General features: G+C 37.1%; 1 protein-coding gene across 3 annotated transcripts in view; it reads left to right on the forward strand.

The window, feature by feature from the left end:
• Window positions 1–25,208, forward strand: part of LOC121421044 — a 68,444-nt gene that overhangs the window by 27,065 nt on the left and 16,171 nt on the right. For 2 of the 3 annotated variants that reach the window (XM_041615640.1, XM_041615639.1), the window contains 12 exons: window positions 1,282–1,392; window positions 2,442–2,611; window positions 3,263–3,422; window positions 4,934–5,035; window positions 8,586–8,711; window positions 12,941–13,077; window positions 13,926–13,992; window positions 14,471–14,659; window positions 15,065–15,100; window positions 20,804–20,938; window positions 22,884–22,950; window positions 24,552–24,701. In XM_041615640.1, coding sequence (XP_041471574.1) covers window positions 1,282–1,392; window positions 2,442–2,611; window positions 3,263–3,422; window positions 4,934–5,035; window positions 8,586–8,711; window positions 12,941–13,077; window positions 13,926–13,992; window positions 14,471–14,659; window positions 15,065–15,100; window positions 20,804–20,938; window positions 22,884–22,950; window positions 24,552–24,701 — 1,450 coding nt within the window. The remainder of the gene's footprint in view (window positions 1–1,281; window positions 1,393–2,441; window positions 2,612–3,262; window positions 3,423–4,933; window positions 5,036–8,585; window positions 8,712–12,940; window positions 13,078–13,925; window positions 13,993–14,470; window positions 14,660–15,064; window positions 15,101–20,803; window positions 20,939–22,883; window positions 22,951–24,551; window positions 24,702–25,208) is intronic. The other variant, XM_041615641.1, reaches the window with a different exon arrangement.

The following is a 25,208-nucleotide window of genomic DNA, read 5'->3' on the forward strand; positions in this document are numbered from 1 at the left end:
GATGAATGCCATAACGGGCATCAGTAGTTTATAGAGATCTCAAGAAGGTGATGTGGTATTTGTTTTTACAATCACTTCACCATCTCTCATTCCTGATGATGCCAAGGTAAGCCTTCAATGTGTGCAATTTATGATTGCATTTGCATTTGAATGCCATAAGGGACATCAGTAGTTTGTAGAGATCTCAAGAAGGTGATGTGGTATTTGTTTTTACAATCACTTCACCATCTCTCATTCCTAGTGATGCCAAGGTAAGCCTTCAATGTGTGCTATTTATGATTGCATTCGCATTTGAATGCCATAAGAGGCATCATTAGTTTGTAGCGTGCTCTAGAAGGCGATGTGGCATTTCTCACTGTCATTTCGCCATATTCAAATCTGATCATGCTATAAACGTAAGGTTATCAGTGTGATCTATTATTGATTGCATTCTCTGTTGAATGCTATCATGGTTATCGAAAGGTTAATGCTTTTAAATAGTCATCAGCAGAAGGTAGAGATCTCTAGTAGGCAATGTGGTATTATCATCATTTAACCATCTTTAAATCAGATGATGCTATAAAGGTAACGTTATCAGTGTGATCTATTCTTGATTGCATTCTCTGTTGAATACTAAAAAGGTCATCAATTCAACTCTAATAGGAACTATGGAATTCACTAGATAAATGTTAAGTACTCCACTCCATGAAACTTTGCATTTTTATGGCAAAATATTGTTTTGTAGATTATCATGGCCTATAGTCTGTTTATAAAACAGTCATTATTGTTGTACTATGGTCCCCAGAGCAGTCAATATTGTTGCACTACATTTATGTCCATCAAAGAAGTCAGTATTGTTTTACTATCCTCACGATCATTCAATATTGCGTTGTACTCTGTACCTCAAACAAGTCAATGTACTATTTCCCGCCCAGCAGTCGATATTATTGTGCAATCTCTCTCATAGCAGTCAATATTTTAGTACTATATCCCTCAAAGCAGTCATTAGTTTTATATCCCTCCAAGCGGTCAATATTATTGTACCCTGTACCTCAAAGTAGTCAATGTACTATTTCCCTGAAAGCAGTCAATATAATTGTGCTATCTCTCTCATAGCAGTCAATATTTTAGTGTTGTATCTCTTAAAGCAGTCAATATTGATGTACTACAGTGTATGTCCCACTGAGCAATCAATATTGTATATTCTATCACTCAAAAACAGTCAACATTGTCATACTACCATGTCCCTCAAAGCAGTCAATAATTAATGATATTACATGTTTCTTTATGATTGACTCGTAGGTGAAGAAAGCAGTGGTGGTGACATCTCGTGTTCATCCTGGCGAGACGAACGCCAGCTGGATGATGAAAGGATTCTTAGACTACCTCACCAGTGAGATGCCAGATGCAAAGGTAATTTATCTGGGTCCAATCTTACAAAGAGTTGCGATTGATCCAATCAATCTTGACTCTGGAAATCCAACAATGTCCTTCAGAAAATTCAGTGTGCTTCTCTTTTTTTACAAAGGACATTGTGCACATTTCCTGGAGGATAAGAATATGACATTGTTGGATTTCCATCTTTGTAAGACATTAAAGGTAAATGCTAGTTTTGGTAACGATATCAAAATGAGTTCGTACAGAATCCAATGAAATGACCACTAAAGTGTCTGTTTGTATAAATAAAACGCATGTGCCAAAGGATTCTGGAAGAAATTGTGTAATTGCTGAGAAATCAGCAAATAAGCACAGGATTCGGGGAGTCGGGCCCGACGCCCTAAGCAATAATTATACATTGTCCCACGTGCGCTTATCTGTGTTGGGGATCTTCGGTGTGAACATTTTTCAGCGTAGATTTCAAGATTTCACAAAGTTCAGTTAATTTAATTGTACCATATCTAGATCCTCGATGATATACTGACAATTAAGCCTTATTTTACAGACTCTCTCATGAAATCAGTGTTTACTGCAACTACTGGAATTTCTCTTTAATTTGTAAGATGTTAATTTCATTGAGAATGCGAAGGATTGCTGTAAGCTGAATGAATTGAGGGAAAGATTGGTAGATAGCTAGTTATAACAATCTCCAAATGAGTTCAAATAGAATCCAATCCAGTGAATGACCACCTACATGTAAAGATTAAAAATATGTCATGTGATTCTGGAAGAAAGTGTGTAATTTTTAAGAAATGAGCAAAATAAGCATGACATTTCAGTCAGATGTTCGGTTGTTTTCAGGCAGTGATGATAGACTGTCCCACATGCGCTTATTGGCGTTTGCAATCTTCTGTGTGCTCTTTCTTCAACTAAGATTTTCATGATTTCACAAATTTGTGTTACTGTTAGTGTACCAAATAAAGATCTACAATGACATGGTGACAAACTTGATTTCAAAGATTTTCCATGAAATAATTGTTGAACAACATTCCTTTATCTTCATGTATTTTGTTTTTTGCTTGCAGCTGCTGCGTGATCTGTTTGTCTTCAAGATAGTGCCAATGTTGAATCCCGACGGTGTGATCGTCGGAAACTACCGATGCTCTCTCGCAGGGAGAGATCTTAACAGGAACTACAAGACGATACTCAAAGACTCGTTCCCATCGGTTACACACACCAAGGCTATGGTCAAAAAGTGAGTTGATGATGGTGGGACAGGTGGTGATGGGACTGGTGGTGGTGGTAGTGGTGGCGGTGATGATGATGATGATGATGGTGATTATGATGATAATGGTGATGATGATGATGATGGTGATGATGATGATTAAGATGATGATGGTGATGATGTTGGTGATGGTGATGATGGTGATGGTGGTGATGTTAAATATGATGATGATGATGATGGTGATTATGATGATGATGGTGGTGATGATGATGACAATGATGATGATGTTAATGATGATTATGATGATGGTGATGATGGTGATGATGGTGATGGTGATGATGATGATGGTGATGATGATGATTGTGATGTTAATGATGATGGTGATGATTGTGGTGGTGGTGATGATGATGATGATGATGATGGTGTTGGTGGTGGTGGTGGTGGTGGTGATAATGATGATGATGATGATAATGATGTCGATGATGATGATGATGGTGATGATGATGATGGTGGTGATGGTGATGATGATGATGGTAATGTTGATCATGATTTTTGAAGATGATCCTTTTGATGATGACTATGGTAATGGTGATTATTGTGATGATGATCTTTATCCACCTCTTGACAACTTCTGCAATGTGTACACATGTCTCTTAATACCCTATATCTCATCTTTGCTAGGTTAATGGAAGAGAGAGAAGTAATAGTTTACTGCGACCTCCACGGTCACAGTAGGAAGCAGAACGTCTTCATCTACGGCTGTGACAATAAGAAGAATCCAGATCTTCGACTGAAAGAAAGAATCTTTCCCATCATCCTCTACAACAATGCTGGAGAAAAGGTTGGTCATGCTCTTTTTTCTTCTTTATCTCTTGTAATGGGCTAGAGTTAGGATACAGGGTTACTACTTCATGGTAATGATACATGCTACTTTGCACATTGCTATCCAACACATACTCAAATGTATGATTTATGCATAAATTAGCATAATTAATTATGAGTATGAAATCTTATCATTTCAGATATAAAATTACAATACAGTTTTGTTGATTAAATCGCACTTTACAATTGTGCACATTTTAATGGGAGTGCCTTATTCATAAATACAATAAGTTTGTTAACCCTATCTAGGCCGGGGTATTTTGGGAGTTCATATGGCCGGGGGGGGGGCCTCCCAGGCCCCCCCCCTAAGATCTCGGCCGTCGACCGCGCGATCGCGCCGAAAATTGGCATGCTGGTTGCCTGGGACATAATCTCCAAGATTGTATAGTAATTTTTTTCGTGCGAGTCGCTATTAAGTTATTATGCTAATTTATGCGTAATTAGTATGTGAAATCATACTTTTTCCTCTAACTCCCTAAATAAAGCTCCAAATGTACTAATTTTTGGTATAGAAACTCTTTTTGGTGTTCTTAGCAAGTGTACATGAAAAAAATTGCGATATCAAATCATTTTCTTATGTATTTTATTGTTTTTTGCAATTTCTTATGTATTTCTTTGTTTTTTGACCTTTTGTTTTTCATTGTTTTTTCAATGAAATTTGTTGGGGACTCTTCTGTGATCATAAAAAGCATAAAATAGATACATTTAGAGCAGCAAAACTAAAAATAATCATACATTTATGAATTTTGGTTGAAAACACAATTTGCATTGACTTTGTACACGAAATCACGTTTTTGAGCAATTTTCGGTCTGACATGCACTTACATAATGTTGCGTAATTTCGGAACCACGTACCCGGAGGACGCAAAGTTGGTCTCAAAAGTTGCACAAGACTTGAAAGTAAAAAGTCAGCGAGTGGCGCGGTCAAAAAATTTCGCGCGGCGAAAATATTGCGCGATTTGTTGAGGGGGGGGCCTCCGAGGCCCCCCCCCCGGCCTAGATAGGGTTAACATGAAATCTAATACATGTACATGTATAGTCGACACAAATTTGTCATGACATACTTGCCTCAAAAGATCCTCACTATCCCTTCTCGTACACTTTGAACTCCTTTCACAATGAACATGTCATGTTGTGTTTCATTTCAATTTCTTGCAGATTCTTTCTATGTAAATTATACATGTATGAATGGCAAATGGTGGTGACATGGTACCTGATTGTTAAGAAAGCATGAATGCCTGTTAGCAAAAAAACGGAGGACCGACATCTTAAGGTCCTCTCTGAGGGACCTGGTACTGAGGATTAATGCCGTACCAAAGGGCACTTGCGCACCAAGTGGGAATCGAACCCAGGTTACCAGAATTCAAAACCCCCACTCTAACCGACTGAGCTATTGTGCCTCAATGCAAATTGCATGAATGTTATGTAAACTGATAATTATGAAAAGATATTTCTCTTTCTCTCTTCCAGTTCAACTACAACAACTGTAAGTTCAAGGTCCAGAAGAGCAAAGAAGGAACAGGACGTGTGGTTGTCTGGCAGATGGGTATTATGAACAGTTACACCATGGAGGTAAAAATTAACACCGAATGTTGCTTGTATTAACAGTAGGCCTATAGTTGATAACACTTAGCACCTACATGTACATGTATAAGGTGATGTAAACACTCAAGTAGAATAGCAGAGAAGGAATGGGATGTTTGCTGGTCTGGCAGATGGGTATTATGAACAGTTACACCATGGAGGTAAAAATTAACACCAAATGTTACATGTATTAACATTATGAATGATAACACTTAGCACCTAAGGTGTAAATATAAACACTCAAGTAGAGTAGCTAGGAAGGAAAGGGGCGTGTGGTTGTCTAGCAGATGGGTATTATGAACAATTGCACCATGGAGGTAAAAATTTGCACTGAATGTTGCATTAACATTATAAATGATAACACTTAGCACCTAAGGTGTAAAATAAACACTCAAGTAGGATAGCAAAGAACTAATGTGACATGTGGTTGTGGGTATTATGAACAGTTACACCATGGAGGTAAAGTTTGGACTGAATGTTGCATGTATTAATAGTATAGTGCTAAGGGGAAGATTTTAACACTGGTTACAAAAGCAGAATGGGACAGAGATTGTCAGGCGTAAAAAAAGTTGCTGTAAAATCTACATAGAGGGCTGAAATGAACTAGAATTCTAGTTTGTTATGTTCTCTTTAAATATTTACTTTTTAAAAATTGTATGTCAACGTAGTAATAAAGGGAGATGGCTTTGACAGGTCAATGGCCATTCTGACCCCCTACACCTGCTACATTTTATTTTCTTTTCTTTTACATTTTTACTTCTTTCTTAGTTTATTTTCTTAAGTTCTTCATTTTTTTGGCTGTATCGTTTCATCCTTGCGCATGTGATTGTGCATTTTAAAGAAATACAATTTTGGATAATTGAATAGAATTTTGATTGTAATCATTTCTTTAGTTCAAAGAAAAGCAGAATACAAATAAACAAAGTGAGACGATGAAGAGTAACAGGCGAAACCAGGTCCATGAACCTATACTGGTTCAAGGCAGGTTAACATGTACATAAAAAGTAAATTACAAAGGCACAACATATTGATTGCGAACAAAAAGCAATCATAGAATTAAACTGAGTAGGTGAATTTGCATTAATCCAAGGCTCGACATTAGCGGTGGCCCGGGGCCACCAAAAATTCATCTCGGGCAACCATTATTGAAAAAATGTTAAGTTTTGGTGGCCCGAATCGGGCAACCAATAATTTTCAAAGTAGCGCAATTTTTCTCCCGATTTTGCATGTATTTATCAACTTTCTGCAGTTCAAATTGCAAGCCAATTCGTCATGCGCCTTTTTTGTTAATCTACACACAAATACACACACACAAAGATTGCATAGTCATGACAGTACGTAGGCCTACTACCGCTAGCATACAGTAACTATTATTCAGCCGGCCGCGCCTGCTGTCTGGCCTGGCTGAGCTTTGCGTGCATGAAACCACTGCAGCTAGCTGTGCACGAGCAGACTATTCAGACTCAGGGAGCTGCGATACGAAATGTTACTGCTAAGAAATCTTCCCCAGAACTCTGAAAAATCTATGTCAAAGTCACATTTTACACCAATGAAATGCCCTTCTACAGTCAGTATTTAATACTGAAACCTGATTATCTGCAAGCATTAAAAGTAGGAATTATGACCTCGCTTTTGACTCAAAAAGACCGATTTCCAAATGCATTAATACACATAAAACACATAGGTGAGTACATCACAGTCCCGTATGTGCATTTGTATGTATGTTGATATTTGGTTTATTTCGAAGCTGTGTCTCTTCTAGCCAAAAATAAATAGGCAGCTTCTTTCTTTCTTGTTTACAAATGACTTCTTAAACCACTCTTAAGGAAGTAAATACTTTGGGAAGGCATTTCATTGATATGAAATGTGAATTTTTCCATCATTTTGTCAAATATAGGGAAGGAATTTTCTCACTGTTTTTTCCAGATAATTTTTGCCGTTTTCTCATTTTTTTTCTTTCATTTTTTTTACAGTGATTAAACCATTTATACCCCTTCCCATTGAATATGCCTGATTAAAGAACATGTTTCTACTGAATAATAATAATAATTTTCCCCATTTTTTGATAATTTTGTCTTATTCATTTTTCTTACAAAGTTACATTTTCTTGTTTTTTTCTCAAATGTTTTTTTCCTGTTCTTTGTTTTCATTTCTTTCTTCATTTTTTCTTTATATAAATTCTGCAGCATATTTTTCTGTGATTTTCTCCTGCTATAATATGCTGGAAAAGAGAAAATAAACTGGATTTGGGGCCTGCATAATCTAGGTTTTATGATCAAAAAGGAAGAAAGGAAAAATAATTGTTTTGTAAATCTATCTGAGTTTGCTAAATGCACTATTTATTTACTTTACCATTATGAGTGTGTGTCGACACGGAGATTAAAAATGCACAACCTGGGAACAATACAATTCTTTTATTCTCTTTCAATCATTTCATATTTACAATGATAGAACAATTTATATATTACCACAAAATAAGCAAAGTAAAATAACAGCAAGCACGATTTACATACAAGATGTACAAAGAATAGTGGTACGTGTTAACTAGTGACTGCAGAATATTTCACTTTGTTTTATTCATTTTAAATTAATGTTTTTCTTTATATTTTTCGGGCCACCAAACTTTACTAATGGGCCACCAAAAAAAATTATTTGAAGGTTTTGGTGGCCCGAACGGGCCACCACCAAAAAAAGTTAATGTGGAGCCTTGATTAATCATTAGAATAGCTTTGAAAAGAAACTTGCTTACATGAGCAAAGGCACAAAGAGAGGGGGGGGGGGGGGGAATGGCATGAGCAATGGAGCATTCCATACATCCGTTATGGTAGCAATAATCATAACTTAAGATTTTGTACCTTATCCCAATGCTGATCCTTCCTACTGTATTGAATAAGATGTTATATAAGATAGTCAAGACAGAAAGCCAAGCGCGATTGGTCCATAACGCGTCATGTGATATGATCAAAATCAATGTATTTTCCCAGCCGGTCCACCTTCGATGAATATATTGACCAACCGGTCCATGAATATATTTTTCTACGTGTATGGCGCCCTCTTGTGGATTAGATGTTACCATGCATTATCGGCCTGCCTTGGGTCCTGGACCTGGACTGGGCTCGAACTTAGATTTAGATCTAGGGCTAGGCCTAAACAAAGTTGATTTGAATAGAAAAGGGTCATTCACTGCATTAGACCAACGTTACCTAGATATCTATAGATCAAGATCTAACGTTAGATGTATACCAGTTCAATCAATCACTTTGAATATCATAAACATGCTGCATGTTAGGCCTAACTAATCTTCATAATTAGAGGCTATCTAATATAACAGATATTGACTGATGGGATGTGTAAAAAAACATTCTTTGGACCACCTAAAGGATTAATATTTTCCCTCGTGATCATATTTTCCCTCAGCGCTGTGCGCTTCGGGAAAATATAACCCCTCAGGAAAATACAAATCCAGCGGTCCAAAGAATGTTTGTATTACACACCCCATTAGTCAATATCTGTATAATATCCATGTTTTATTTCAAAGGCCTCATTCTGTGGCTCTACGGCCGGTGACAAGAGACTCACTCATTTCACAACGGAAGACTTTGAAGCTATGGGATACCATTTCTGTGATTCACTACTAGACTATTGTGATCCTGATAAATCTAAGGTAGGCCATACACACTACATCCCCATACAATGAATCTCGTGTTTGTCCAAAAATTCTATACATCTGTCCCATATAATGAAACTATTGTTAGTTAAATATTCATCAGTCCCATTCATTGAATATCATGTTGATGAAACTTATTTCAGTCCCATACACTCAATTTCATGTTTTTGACCAGTCAAACGTATGTCATTCCCACTTATTGAACATCATGATAGGTAAAGATATATCAATCTTGTAGAGTCTGAAATTTCTTAATTATGAAGCATAATTATGCAAAGATCAAATCTGATTTTAGGCAAACCCCAAGGAAATAATTTTTGTGAGCACAAAGGAATATATCAGGCACATAGAATCAATATCATGTTGGGCAAACATATGTCTGCCCCATACAAGTAATTGTTATATTTACATCTTCACTTTAGTGGAGCGTTGTGGCCCAGTGGTTTAGTCTCTGGACTTTGAAACAGAGGGTCGTGGGTTCGAATCGCAGCCATGGCGTAATTTCCTTCAGCAAAAAATTTATCCACATTGTGCTGCACTCGACCCAGGTGAGGTGAATGGGTACCCGGTAGGATTTACTCCTTGAACGCTTTAGCGCCTATGAATATGGCAGCTTAGCTTCAGCCGGGGTAATAATACGATACCAAGTATCAAAGCGCAGTTGAGTATATGCACATGGTAACTGCGCTATATAAATGTACATATTATTATTATTATAATTACTACATTGATAGTAATTGTTATCATCAGCCACAGAAATACATGTACAGTGAATAAAATGCTGATCATTTTATTTAATATGATAAATCATCAGTATTTAATTACTTATTGTTGAGATGTTTTTTTATATTGAATCTATCTTTTTCTCCATCATGCCTTTCTCATGATAATGGTAATTCACATTATCTCATTCTACCAATGTGTTAATGAAAGTAACTGTGTATACATGTACCATGCATGCTTTTTGTTAATATACCTCCAGCAGCAAGTGCCAAGTCAGTCTTCCTGGTTTTGTTTTGTTTAAATATACATGTAGCAATTTTAATTCATAACATTGCTCCTCAAATTTTCAATCAAATGTTAAACTTGATTTGTCTAAGTTTGACAATTTCTGCATCTGTATGCTTTGTTTTATTGTTACAGTACTCCTATTTTTTTTAGTATATTTTAATTTTACAGCTCTGAAATATCTTAAGCTAGCCACATCTTATGTGTATTCTCTCTTCATTCTGTGCAAATTTTAGCTAGAAAATATCAAATCAATAACTTTCTCTGGAAGTTAGAGCCATGCTCCTGGAGGGTGTTTCACAAAGATTTAAGTATGACTTAAGTCGCACTTAAGTGCCGACGCGTACATGATATGCAACGCGAGATCTTATTGATAGATACGCAGTAGTGCGCGTCCTCATGGCACGATCTTACCAATGTGGTCAAGCCTTTCATACCATACACAACTCGCCATTTAAGTGCGACTCTAAGTCATACTTAAATCTTTGTGAAACACCCCCCAGGTTTATTTGCTTTCTTTAGAGGTTATCAATGCTTTCAAAGTACCAATGAGATCATCATTTGTGTTAAGTAATTATTGTTTGTACACAAGTATGCATGCACATGATTGTAATGCTTGTATGATTTTATCTTTTTTGTGTTTGAATATTGTATTCAATACTGTTAAATTGATACTGTTGCAGGCAGAATTGATTAAAAAAAGAATAGTATCATACATCATAGAAATAGTAGGTCCATGCATACATGTACATGTAGGTATTATGAAAAAAGTAATACGAATTACATACGGTACATGTATGATATATGTGTACATTTTAGGACACTTATGGGGTGTTGCAAGAAACTAGCGATCAATTGCAAGTCTATTTCCGTTCCTGAAAGCATATGCCGTGAAATTAACTGCAAATTTGCGATTTATTGCTAATCTGCTCCATTAAACAAGGAGTGTAATCTGATTTGCTATAAAATTAAATTGCAACAGAATATTGTCAATTGATTGCAAATATTTTTTTGCAACACCCCCTATACCAAACTGTGACCAACCTATTCCCATAATACTGATAATAGTAATACCCAGGTCATTGGATTTATGATTTTTACCGACGATCTTTGTTAGTCTGCAAGCTCATACTCAAATTTGACACTTTAACCAATTGTACCATCTCAAGAGTAAAGACTATACTCCAAACTTTCTGTCTGTGGTAGAGGCACCCACAATACATTTATACAGAGTGAATCTAGTCTCACTACTTCAGACTCTTTATTATGTACTATGCAAATTGCCAAAAGCTAAAGGTCTGTGCCTACAGACTATATCTCTTTTGTCATCATACATGTAACCATCTACTTGTAATATAGGATCAGCAGTATTTCAAACTGTATTTAATAACAGTTTACATTGAGGAAGTTCTTACAAGAGCCAGTACGCAAGGGAGAACAATACTCTTTCTTGTGTGTTTTATGTACATTTTCAGTGGATTTTGTTTTTATGTGAATCTTGTGTTTTGCATCACTTTCATGATGAATGAGTTACCTTCTAGTTCATTGTCATATATGTAAACATGGCATAGAAAACTTTGGGGTTAATGAGGAAAATTGAGCAGGAGAAGAAGAAGAATTCTGTAGAATTTGTTAGAAAAGAAAAGGAGTGAACATAGTGTTCCAAATTGTTCAGTTTTTGTCTCACCTGCGAAGCAAAGTGAGACTATAGGCGCCGCTTTTCCGGCGGCGACGGCGGCGTCAACATCAAATCTTAACCTGAGGTTAAGTTTTTGAAATGACGTCATAACTTAGAAAGTATATTGACCTAGTTAATAAAACTTGGCCATAAGGTTAATCAAGTATTACTGAACATCCTATTAGAGTTTCATGTCACATGACCAAGGTCAAAGGTCATTTAGGGTCAATGAACTTAGACCATGTTGGAGGAATCAACATCGAAATCTTAACCTGAGGTTAAGTTTTTGAAATGTCATCATAACTTAGAAAATATATGGACCTAGTTCATGAAACTTGGACATAAGGTTAATCAAGTATCACTGAACATCCTGTATGAGTTTCACGTCACATGACCAAGGTCAAAGGTCATTTAGGGTCAATGAACTTTGGCCGAATTGGGGATATCTGTTGAATTCCCATCATAACTTTGAAAGTTTATGGATCTGATTCATGAAACTTGGACATAATAGTAATCAAGCATCACTGAAAATTTTGTGCAAGTTTCAGGTCTCATGATTAAGGTCAAAGGTCATTTAGGGTCAATTAACTTTGGCCGAATCGGGGGTATCTGTTGAATTACCATCATAACTTTGAAAGTTTATTGGTCTAGTTCATTAAACTTGGACATTAGAGTAATCAAGTATCACTGAACATCCTGTGCACGTTTCAGGTCACATGACCAAGGTCAAAGGTCAATGAACTTTGGCAGAATTGGGTGTATCTGTTGAATTACCATCATAACTTTGAAAGTTTATGGATCTGATTCATGAAACTTGTACATAAGAGTAATCAAGTATCACTGAACATCCTGTTCGAGTTTCAGGTCACATGATCAAGGTCAAAGGTCATGTAAGGTCAATGAACTTTGGCCATGTTGGGGTTTTTTGTTGAATAACCATCATATCTCTGTAAGTTTATTGGTCTAGTTCATAAAAAGTGGACATAAGAGTAACCATGTATCACTGAACATCTTGTGCGAGTTAGAGTAGTATTCAAAGTCAGCACTGCTGCTATATTGAACCGCGTGATGCAGGTGAGACGGCCAGAGGCATTCCACTTGTTAACTGAATTGCCCAGTTTTATAGGTTTTTATTTCCCTTAAAAACTGAACATTCAGATTTGGGGGTTTTGTGAATATGAATTTGAGTGCATGTATTTGTGTACACATCAATTATTTTTTTTTTTTAATACATGTATATCCAATTATCCATTTCTGTATTCTTGTTGAGCAAATTATAACACTCCCAGGTATTCTTGAGGCTGAATTTTCTCTTAGTGTATGCACCAGATTGCACAATGGTTAGTCCAAAAATGCAAAAGCTCTCTTCCGGTGGAGGGGGGGGGGGGGCACCCTTGGTCACGCTGCTCCCTCGCATTAATTGGTTCATATTTCTGCATTTCAAATATTGGCAAGCCTGTGAACATTTTATACTTATCATTATCATTTTATACTTTCACCCTTGATTGACCTATGATTGGCCCATGATTCTTCCTCCTAGTGCAATACAATCCTTTCTGACTTGGAGGAGAAGCTAAGGCAGGAGATCTTGGCTCATCTGGAGAGGACGGGAACACCCCTCCCTCAAAACGGGTTCATCGATCTCTCGGCTGAATATCCGTCAGGTTTAGAATCCAGGTAAGCTTCTTCAGGACACGTTGATAAAAATTATCCTGTAATATAGGTGGAGGCTGCAGCCATAACTTGACTGTTACACTATTTAATATGAGTGATGCGTCAGATATGGCAGGACTGCAAACAAACGACAAAGAGTTGGTATGAAGCACTCACCATATATACGCCCTTGTTATGGTTTAGTAGTCTTTTGTTTTTATCACCTGTGATTTGGTGCAGATTCTATGTATGAAAAACAGCTGATGGACAATCACCATTGAATGTTCATTAGTGATTATGTAGTGCATAGGAAATGTTCATTAGTCGTTCTTAAAGAGAAATGCCAGTCTGTAAAACCGGGCTTAATTGTCAGTATATCATCGAGGATCTAGATCTGGTACAGTCACATAAACTTAACTTTGTGAAATCTTGAAATCCACGCTGAAAGATATTCACACCGAAAATCACCAACACAGATAAGCGCACGTGGGACAGTGTATTATTATTGCTTTGAATGTCGTGCCCGACGCTTGACCCAAATCCTGTGCTTATTTGCTAATTTCTCAGCAATTACACAATTTCTTCCAGAATCCTTTGGCACGTATTCTTAATTTATACAGACACTTTGGTGGTCATTTCATTGGATTCTGTACAAACTCATTTTGATATCGTTACCAAAACTGGCATTTAGCTTTAAATTGCGAACAGCTTTATGAAACACCCCCCCCCCCTCTTCCAGAAGGTAATGGGTTAATACTGAATTGCAAGGGGTTTTTTTTATACAGGGACTGCCTGGTTCCAGTTGGCAATGTGTTAAGAAGACACAGGCTCAAATTGATTAATTAATTTATCATTCTCCCTCTCTTTTTCAGTACAACTGGTTCAGACAGTTCAGCTGATGACGGCCTACCTGTTCATCTCATCGCCCTAGCACCTAAGGTGAGAAAGCATCCAGTCAAAGGCATTTTCATATGAATAGAGCCAAGATGTTCGTACCCATCATGCAACAGAATCACCCCAGCCCTCCCCCCATCCCCCCATCCCCCCATACCTGAGAGTTGGTCATGAAAGTTGTCAGAACTGACAAGTTGTCTTTCTCCGACAGTTACCATAGTAACAGTTAGAGGCCAGTGCCTTTCAGCCAATCCAAACCGAGGATTTCACTGAAATTGTCAGCACTGACAATTCAGTCAGTGCTGACAACTTTCATGAAACACCCACTAGGTTCTAGGGAGAGGAGCTTGAGCTGTTGGTATTCTGGTTGCTTGCTTACAAGCTGTCATGCTTTCTTTGCAATCATGTAAAAAGAAAACTCCCCACCACATAGAGTTATTTGTAGCAATCTTTGTTTTCCTTTGTTACAGTGTAAGTTAGTTTATGCTTAGCTACCTTTAATTTTTGGTTTTGTTCTAATCAGCTGAGCAAGAAGAAGAAATTAAAAACGAGGAAGGAACGGGACAAGAAGAGACAAAACTCGGAGAAGAACAAAGAGAAAGATAAAGAGAAAGAGAAATCGGGAAGCGCTTCGAGCAATCATCAAGGAGATACAAACAAGGAGAGTGAGGCGGAGAAGAAATCAGCCGCAGCGAAGGAGAAGAAAGAAAAGGTAAGCAGGGCCAGTATTCCATTGAAATCTTAAAAACTACAAACTGGAAAAAAAAGAGAGTTTGTTAGTGCCTTTTAAAAAAAAATTGCTTGTGATGGAGACTGTCTTTTACATGTATAAGTGGCAAATTCCAGTATTTCCAAGCTGACACAGTAAAAAATCTATTTCTGACTAATGTCTGAGTTAATGATTGCGAGTTGAAGAGGGTCACAGGCTAACTTGTGTGCTCTAGTTGGTTTATACCTAGTCAAACAGAAATCTGATGGAGCCTGCGTATTCAGTGTTTTGTGGACAAACAAGAGTAAGTTGAACATCATTCTCTTGTTTCATATGAAGCCAGTGTAGGGATATCAAGGCTTATTATAAAATGTCATTACTAGAGATTTTCCTCTGATTTGTATTCAGGTTTTTTCTATCGAACAGAGCTATAAACAGAACGAGGTAGGGTAGATCCTGTGTGGTTAATCATTGGTCTTTAAAGGGGAAGTTCACCCTGAAGAAAACTTTGTTGTAAAAATAACAGAAAAAATAGTAAAAAATATTGGTGAAGGTTTGAGGAAAATCCGTTAAAGAGTAAGAAAGTTATTAGAGTTCAAAGTTTTCGATTTGTGACGTCATAAACGAGCAGCTGCCCCATGTGTTATGTAATATAAAATGCATGAATTTCAAATTTTGTATGGTTCCTGATAACTTAATTTTGTTTTCTTTTCATGATCGGGTGTGAAATGATTTGTCTATTGATATCCAAAAGTTACAGTGAAAACCATTTTCAATTTTCTGAGAAAATGACATTTCATTGATTTTTTACCATTCGCTATGTAGAAATGCTGCTCGCATATGACGTCACAAATCAAATAATTGAAATTCTAATAACTTTTTAATTATTTGATGAATTTTTCTCAAACCTTCGGCAATATTTTTTATTATTTTTTCTGCTATTTTTACAATAAACTTTTTGTCAGGGTGAACTTCCCCTTTAAGTTTCATTTGAGTGTGATGATTTGTAGGGTTGTGTTTCACAAGGCTGTTCTTAAGTTATGATGACTTTATGTACATATGGTTACCAGGGGGGGGGTGTTTGCACAAAGATTTAAACCTAAATAGACTGGGCTATTTTGACGCCTAAGAAGAATGAGGGGGGAGTTCAGCCCCCCCCTCCCCTTATGATTTCGGCTGTTGATCATGCGATCTCGACAAAAATTGGCATGCACGAATGGCATAATCTCCAAATCTCTAAGGTGTAATTCTTTGTAAAATCTCATTGTGGATTAATTATGCTAATTTATGCATAAAATCAAGTTTGCTCTAATTAACTAAATAATGCCCCTAAAACAGTAATGTTTGGTACACAGACTTGCAGAGTTGTACTTAAATTCTCAGTATAATGTGTTGTGAAACACATTGCAGCATCGTGAAAGAGTACTCATGCCAAGAGAATATGCGTGCTACCGAGTATTAATCAATCATTGCATTAAGAATTTCATCTGCGCATGTGCTTTCAAGTACAACTTTAAATCAGACTTATTTTTTTGTGAAACACCCCCTCCCCTCCCCTGCTCTTGGCTGCCATATCAGATTCTGAATCATAATAATGATAATATTCATCATTTGTGTCGTGCTTAATGCAAATTACATGTGTTGCAAATTATTACCCTGGCTTTAGCACAGTGCTCGAGGATTTTCTTTCCACTGGGTAATAAATCTGGGAAGAGAGTGGCAAATGAAGATACTTGTTTGACTCTTATTAAGCCAGAATCTTTAATTCAAATTACTGGAATCCAAGTGCACTGAATTTGATAATTGATATATATCATTGCACGCACCACGAGCTTTCCACAATAATGGCATAGCTCTGTCTAAAGCTATTGGGAACCGTGTCAGCAGAGAGATCAAGAAAGCTAAACAAGGTCACTATGTTGAGAGAATCAAAGTCCACAAGAAGTCAAACCCTGCAGAATGGTATAAGCAGATTAAAGTTATGACAAATACGGGGTCAAGTAATACTAGCATTCGAGTTCCAGGAGTTGACGACAATAAGCAGATTGCTGGTAAGATCAATGAAACGTTCACTTCAACCGCCAGGGACGTTCCTCCTATGAAAAGGGAAGATCTGCCCTCATACCTACCGTCACCTCCTCCACGAATCGAACCATGGGAAGTGTTTAGGCAGCTGAAGAAAATAAATGTCAGCAAAGCAGTTGGCCCTGACTCGATGCCTCCTCGTATCATAAAAGAATTCGCATGTGAAATAAGCGAACCGCTTGCAGATATATATTCTGTATCACTAGCCGAAGGCTGCGTACCAGAAGTGTGGAAAAAGGCAGTGGTAATACCTGTGCCTAAGAGTACCCCTGCAGTAATTGATAATTTAAGGCCAATATCCCTGACGGATTCCTTTGTAAAGGTCTTCGAAGGATTTGTTGTCAAGTGGATCCTGAAAAGCCTAGCACCTCATCTCGACAGGAAACAATACGGGAACATGAAAGGGCTTTCAACGTATCATTATCTCGTAGATATGTTGCACACTTTGTATCTGCATGCAGAGAAAAGTAAATCAGTATCTGACCTTATCCTAACAGACTTCAGTAAGGCATTCGATCGAATTGATCACACCATAGCGTTACAGAAGTTAATAGCCTACGGAGTAGCTCCTGATCTTGTGCAATGGGTCATGGATTTTCTAACCAATCGGAAGCAGTGTGTTCGCTACAAGGGCTCTGTTTCAGATTGGACTACACTTCACGCTGGTGTACCTCAAGGAACATTGTTGGGGCCGATACTGTTCCTTGCTGTCATCAACGATGCTTGTGAAAGTGACCATCTATTACACTGGAAGTATGTAGATGATATGAGTATCATTAACACAAGGTTTGCGTATGAATCTCCGGAGCTCACTGTCAATGCCTTACGGAAGTTACAAGATTGGTCCCACCTTAACGGAATGACCCTCAACCCAGTCAAATGTGAAGCAATGCAAATATGTTTCATGAAGTCGCCTCCTGAGCCCCCAGTGTTCAGAATTAATGGCTAGTCATTGAAAACCCTGGACACTGTTAAAGTTCTTGGAGTGAGAGTTCAAAGTGATCTTAAGTGGCAGTGTCATGTAGACTACATGCTCCAGCGAGCGAATGGGAGAATGTACATGATCAGGATATTGAGGAGCCACGGTCTTTGTGTGAATGATCTGTGTACAATCTACGTTGGCTACTTAAGACCCCTCCTGGAATATGCGTGCCCTGTGTGGAACGGCGGACTCACGAAACAACAGATTGCCTCCCTAGAACGAATTCAGAGGAGAACTGTAAGAATTATTCTAGGTCCCCGCTTCACATCATATGACTCTGCACTAGAATCACTCCACTTAAAGTCTCTTGCAGATCGAAGGAAAGATTTATGTCTTTCCTTTGCACAGAAACTGGAAAAGAATGAAAGACTATCACACCTGATCCCTAAGCCGAAGGATGTCGGCAGAACCCTAAGAAACAGTAGGGTCAGGCAACAATTGAAATGTAGGACTCAACGACTTCGACAAAGTGCCATCCCTTACCTTATTGACTTATTGAATTCTATATAACTGAATATTCTCATAAATTTTGTGAAGATTTTGTTTACTTTGCTTTTAGATAATTACTTTTCCAACACCAAACTGAACTTAGATTTCTTTTCTCTCTCTGTCGTTTAAATCTTTTGCATCAACTGCATTATAGCACGTTTGCTAATCGCTCTATATATCAATTAATGTATGAGTTCTCACAGAGTTTTTTTTTTTTTTTTTTTTAAATTGCCAAGTCTTCCGGAATTCAAATACATCTGTTAGCCGTTCTAAACAATTATAGCATTACTTTTCAAGTTACTATGACATATAACTACTCACATCGTAACAATATAAACCAGTGGTAAACTATGAACGAACATCTTTCATTTATTTTTTACGAGTGTAATACAAAGTGTCAATGTTTCTCTATGTGCAGTACTCAATTTTTTATGATGATAATGTGAATAATAAAAGGATAGTTAAATATGATAATAATAATGATAAAAATAATAATAATCAAATCTTAGATTAATTATGATAATGAATCAAATAGTAAATGGTTACAAAATGATTGTATTACAATGATGACTGATTTGCCAATAACGTATGTATGTATTTACCCCTTGCATGTGATTTTTTCCCCCAAAATTATGTTTTTAATTCCCGTTTCTCATTATGTTGTAATTTTCATGTATATTTTTGTATTTGTCTGAAAATCTGTAATTCGGCCTTTGGGCCGCGAATGAATTATTTTGTTCAATAAACCATTTCTATTCTATTCTATTCTAACCATCCTCTCTGTGCACTTCGATGCGAAAGTTAAGCGCACTGTATATATTCCACGAACCGTCCTCTCTGTTTCGGTGCCCACTGTGGCGTAAATAATTAACTTCAAGAAAATATAAAGATACGGGATGAAACTTTGGAACCTGAACTTTTTAACGAAGACACTGGTAAATAGTTTGCTCTCCTAGTAGGTGCACTTATTGCTGGTTTAAAAAAAAAAGTTCTTTAAATGCGTTTTCTGGAAAAGTAACTTTCGCAAAGAAGTATGCAGAGAGGACGGTTCGTGGTGCGTGCGAGGATGTGTAAAAGAAAAAAAGATGACTCTGACTTTTTTAAAACCGTAGAAGAATTCTGGTGAGCACAATCACATATCCAGTCATGCATAAAGTCATGCGTAATTATGCACAGATTTTGAAACACTGGTCCACCTGATTGAATGTTTCATGAACATGTACTTACATCGAGGTAGCATTATCATGGTTTACTTAAAATGGTTGTTTTGAAGGTTTTGGGTTTGATTTTCTTGAGGGTTATTGGCATTTTACAACTGTTTCCACACTGCACAATCAGTTTTACGATCCAATGTTGTAAAAAATAAAATTGGTAGCATTTGATGTGACATTCTGACCTGTAAATTTATAATGATCATCGTAGTTTCAAATATTGAAATCTGAAATGAAAATTTTAAGCATTTGCGAGTCTTCCAAAAGGTATAGAAGAAACTTGAATTCTGTATTTGTATAGGACCAAGCAATCTTGCTGTAAGTTGAAAGCAACTATTTTGTCTTAATACTCTGACCACAAGGCTGGTTTGTTTTGATTAAAGGTGTCCAAGATTTGTTCAAAATTTAAAGTATTAAAGATCATATTACTTTTGTTCAAGTTTCATATTCAGAGCAAGAACACGATTTGTTGAAAAAAAACAGGTCTTAGTTGAATCTCATAGTGTACATTAGGCTTAAATTTTGAAACAAGGAAAAGGGAGGATTTATTCCCCTAACTACATCAATTTTTATGATCAGTTAATCTTCTCTCTATTTTACAGAAAAAAGAAACATCAAACTTCACTAATTTCTTTCAAGTTTTTATATCACAGTAGGGGAAACTACATGTAAATGTGCAGTTGTTCTTTGATGCTTTTTGGTTTTATTAGTATATTGGACATTATTTCTTCATTAATTCTGGGTGGCGTTCCCTAAAGCTGTTTGTTAGCTTAAAGAGAAATTCCAGTAGATGCAGTAAACACTGATTTCATGAGAAAGTCTGTAAAACAAGGCTTAATTGTCAGTATATCATCGAGGATCTAGATCTTGTACAGTTACATTAACTGAACTTTATGAAATCTTGAAATCTACGCTGAAAAATGTTCACACCGAAGATCCCCAACACAGTTAAGCGCACGTGGGAAAATGTATAATTATTGCTGCCTTAGAGCGTCAGGCCCGACGCTCTACCCAAATCCTGTGCTTATTTGCTGATTTCTCAGCAATTACACAATTTCTTCCAGAATCCTTTGGCACATGCGTTTTATTTATACAAACAGACACTTTGGTGGTCATTTCATTGGATTCTGTACGAACTCATTTTGATATCGTTACCAAAACTAGCATTTACCTTTAACAAAATGGTGATCACTCTTTAAATCAGAATCTCAATAATCTGTATTCCTTTGAGGGGGGGCAGGACTCACATTTCATGGATGTGAACCTCCATTTCCCAGGCCTGCCAAACTTGTCCAACGCGAGCACTGCTAAGCTACACGTAGCTGCATGCACGACTCACAAAGCCCTTCACTCCACATCACGCTCTTTTCATTCCTGCAGGAAAAGCTTCGCTATCGCCATGGAGACAGATCTTCCCTTCACTCGGCCGGTCGTGGAGGGCGCCAGACGCTTTGCAGACAGGAGTCTGGAAACCTGTACTCGCAGGATAAGAATGATGTCAAGAATTTGAAAAAGGTAACAACTTTTTTATTCTTTTTTTTTCCTCTCTTGGAATGGATATTCTTTTAAAAAGGAGAAGACTGAGGTTTTTATGCAGCTGTTGGGTTTGGAAGAAGCGATGGATCAGGGCCCCGTCTTACAAAGATTTACGTTTGATCCGATCAACCACAACTATTGAAAGCCAGCAACGTCAATATCTAAAATGCATGTTCAAAATCTTTTCGAAATGTGATGTATAATCAAACATTCATTGTTTTCTTCAAAATTCATTGAGCTACTCTTTGTTTACAAAGGACATCATGCACATTTCCTGCAGAAAAAAAATTCTGACATTGTTGGATTTCCATATAGTTTAAGGTGATATTCTGGGTCCTGTTACACAAAGGTTAGCCATTAATTCTACGCTTGATTTCTATGAGTGATTGTACATTACAGTCAATGCAATCAATTGTAGAAAATTTTCTACGATCATTGCTAACATTTGTGTTACGGACCCAAAATCAGTCAAAACATTTTGTAAGACGAGGCTCAGATGGCAAAAGCGAACGGAGTATGTTGGTATGGGCATGTGTTGAGGAAGGATAATGGCCATGTTTTATTATGTTCCCATGGGTGACTCTGCGTAAGGCAAACTCTTGGGACCCCAAAAGTATTCAACGAAGACATGTCTTGACATTAAAGGAGATGTAAATAATATGTTTGCATTTTCTTGGAAAAACATGCCTTGACTCAAGAAAGGTCAAGCAGTAGATGATATAATGATAATAGTAATAACGCAGTTCTTGTATAGCGCATATCACATTATGTCATAACGCCCTTATGTGCTTCCAAAGGACTTTGTTATTATTTTCCTGGCTTTAGCCCAGCAGCCTTTTACAGCGTGGTGGCATTTCAAGGAATAAATTTCTGCCAGGTACCCATTCATCTCACCTGGATTGAGTGCAGCAAAATGTGGATGAATTCCTTGCTGAAGGAAATTACGCCATGGCTGGGATTTGAAACCAAGACCCTCAAAGTCAGAAGACTAATCCACTGGGCCACAACGCTCTGATACGTTCACATCCCGATAGAAACCAGATTGCTCGACTTGGCTTATTTTTTCAAAACAAATTTGCAATCTAGTTTTGTGGGTACAAACCAGAAATGTATGAATATCAACTCTATGAATATCTTGTTGTTTTCAGACCAAGTTACCTAGAAGCCTTAACAAAGACTTACTTCGCTTCTTACAATTGTACCTCCCTTCTTTGCTCCAGGAAATTGTCATTGGACTCTTCAAATCGTCCCTCAAAACTCACATGTATTTCAGCAGGTGTGCCGTAATTAGCTTAATAATTGAATAAGCTTGCACTGGGCATGGTGGGTCAGCGGTAGAGCGCCCGCCTCATGAACGGGAGGTCATGGTCTCGATCCCTGGCCAAGTCATGCCAAAGACTTTAAAAAGTGGGATCTTCTGCCTTCTTGCAAGGCGCTCAGCATTTAGACTGGAGAAGGGAAATATTATGCAGGGCCCGCTGGTAGAACAGTTTCCTTACTGAAGTGGCTACCCTGGGTATTAATAATAATAATAATAGCGGTTTTTATAAAGCGCCTTTTGCCTGAGGATACAAAGCGCTGCTATTATTACCCCGGCTTTAGCTCGAGCTGCCATCACCGGCGCTCAGTGCATGCAAGGAATTAATCCTGCCGGGTACCCATTCACCTCACCTGGGTTGAGTGCAGCACATTGCGGATAAATTTCTTGCTGAAGGAAAACACGCCATGGTTAGGATTCGAACCCACGGCCCTCTGTTTGAAAGGCGAGAGTCAGAACCACTAGACCACGAGGCGCCCGCAGGGTAATAAAAAAATATATATATTATGGGGCAATGTACATGCTGTGCATCTTCATCATCGTACTTGATGAGTGGAATGTTAGAACCTGCTGAGTTTGTATAACATATCTTTGTTTATTTTTCAGACTGAGTACCTAGAGGCCTTGACCAATGCCTACCTGATGAGTGGAATACTGAAGCCAGCTCCGGAAGGTGAGTGCTAAAGACATCACACCATTGACCTGGCACCCCCAACAATAATGAGAAAACAATGTTTGAAGTTCAGAGCTCAACTCAACATGAGATGTGGAATCTTAAGAAATACTTCAAAGCAGTCGTCAAATAAACTCTTGCTTCTTTTTTTTTTAAATTCAACTTTACAACTTGATGTTTTGACAGTATAAGAAGAATGTCTCTTTCAGAAAAGCTATTTGTTCTAGTTTGGCTTTTTGTAGGCCATATTACTCTTTTGGCTACTTACAGGAAACCTTCCCTGAAAACTTCTTGGCCCGAATTCGCAAAGGTGGTTTTTAAAACCATCGGTTGAACCCATGGACTATGCAGATTTTCTGTATAAATTACGCTTCTTTACCGTGTATACTAAGAAAAAGTCCAATGTTGATGCACACTGTTGTCACAGTGTGCCAAATTGACGCCTGTTGCCATGGTTATCCATGCTATTTTATTCATGAGTCCACTGTTTTGAATTAATGAGTCCACCTCAAACAGTGAACTCATGAATAAAATACGTATTTAAAAGTGGTATAACAGCCAATCATATGCTGATGCCATTACTTGCCTTATATTAAACAAATGTTTATGCTAATTATAATGTTAATAACCTGGGTTTTTAATCTTTAATTTATCCATTATCTCATCTGTAGGCCTTATTATCAAATTCTCTAAACTCTGACACGCTCGAAATATAAAATTTTGAGCTTTTTTTAAGGCTGTGGTTTAATATCCAACGATGCGATAATGTCGTTACTATATGATTTATCTTTTTTTTTAATCATATGTAAACTTTGATTATATTTTTGAAGCTTCAAGGTAATATTTTAAATGTAATCATAAAATTATTTTTAATGCTAAAATTTGTATTATTTTTAATTTTTTTTTTCTAAATGTACTCTAAATGAGATGAAAATTACTTGATGAAATACTATTTAAGATTTTGTACATTTATATGATTGTTTCTCCAATACCCACTCTATGGGTGACATGGGAATAAATGTCATTGTCATTGTCAACCATGGTAATAGGCGTCAATTTGGCGTGTTGTGATGAAGGCACGCATCAGTATTTGACACGTATACCCGGTAAATACACATGATATACATGTATATAGGAAATCTACATAAACCATAGGTTTAACCGATGGTTTTTCAAAAACCACCTTTGTGAATTCAGGCCAAGAAGTTGTCAGGGAAGGTTTTCTGTAAGTAGCCAAAAGAGTAATATGGCCTACAAAAAGCCAAACTAGAACAAATAGCTTTTCTGAAAGAGACATTCTTCTTATACTGTCAAAACATCAAGTTGTAAAGTTGAATTTAAAAAAAAAAAGATGCAAGAGTTTATTTGACGACTGCTTTGAAGTATTTCTTAGATTCCACATCTCATGCTCGATTGAGCCCCAAACTTCAAACGTTGTTTTTTCCTTATTTTGTGAAGCTTTCTTTTAGGGGTGTGTAGACAAGTTAGTAATGTCCTTTTTTTTCTTTTCTTTTTTTGTACTCCTTTGTCCCTATTAGTGGACTTTAAATGTTGGCAGGAATGCATTATGAGAAGGTTTTCAAAATTCTTATTTTCTACAGAGACGGCCTCGCTGCGCTATTCTACAGGAAGCCACGGTCTAGGTGCCCAAGGATTGCAGTTAGGTCAAGTCGAAGGGCTCTGTCCGCATCATGAGAAAGCTTTTGCTGAACAATTCGTGGCCAACCAACTAGCTGGTCTTTCCTTTGCAGGTATATCCAGAAAATATTGAATCAGTTGCTTGTTCAGATTGTCACATGAATTGTCATTTAGCACAAATACCAGTTGTGATAACAATCTGATGATTAGTTGAAATGAAATTCACTAAAATTACCACCCAAGTGTTTGTGCATGTAAGCATGACATTCCAATCAAAAAAAAAAAAATACATTGTCCCACATGTACTTATCTGTGTTGGTGATTTTCAGTGTAATCAGTTTTCAGCTTGAATTCTATGATGTCACAGAGTTTGGTGTATAAACGAGAAAATTGATATCTACAGTCAATTGATTACAGAATTTTTATATTAATTGATTGAAAGTTAATTGATAAGCCATCTTTTTAAATTGTTTTAAGTCTAGTAAATGTCGTTATCATTATAATTGTGTTGAGAGTATTGATTAATGATTTGTACATGATACAATATATAACATTTCTTGGGACAGAGGATTACGGGAAATGAAGAAGCTCACATACCTTGCTTTGTAACAGTAAAAGCT

Source organism: Lytechinus variegatus, chromosome 9 (assembly GCF_018143015.1).
Source record: "Lytechinus variegatus isolate NC3 chromosome 9, Lvar_3.0, whole genome shotgun sequence".
Classification (NCBI taxonomy): Eukaryota; Metazoa; Echinodermata; class Echinoidea; order Temnopleuroida; family Toxopneustidae; genus Lytechinus; species Lytechinus variegatus.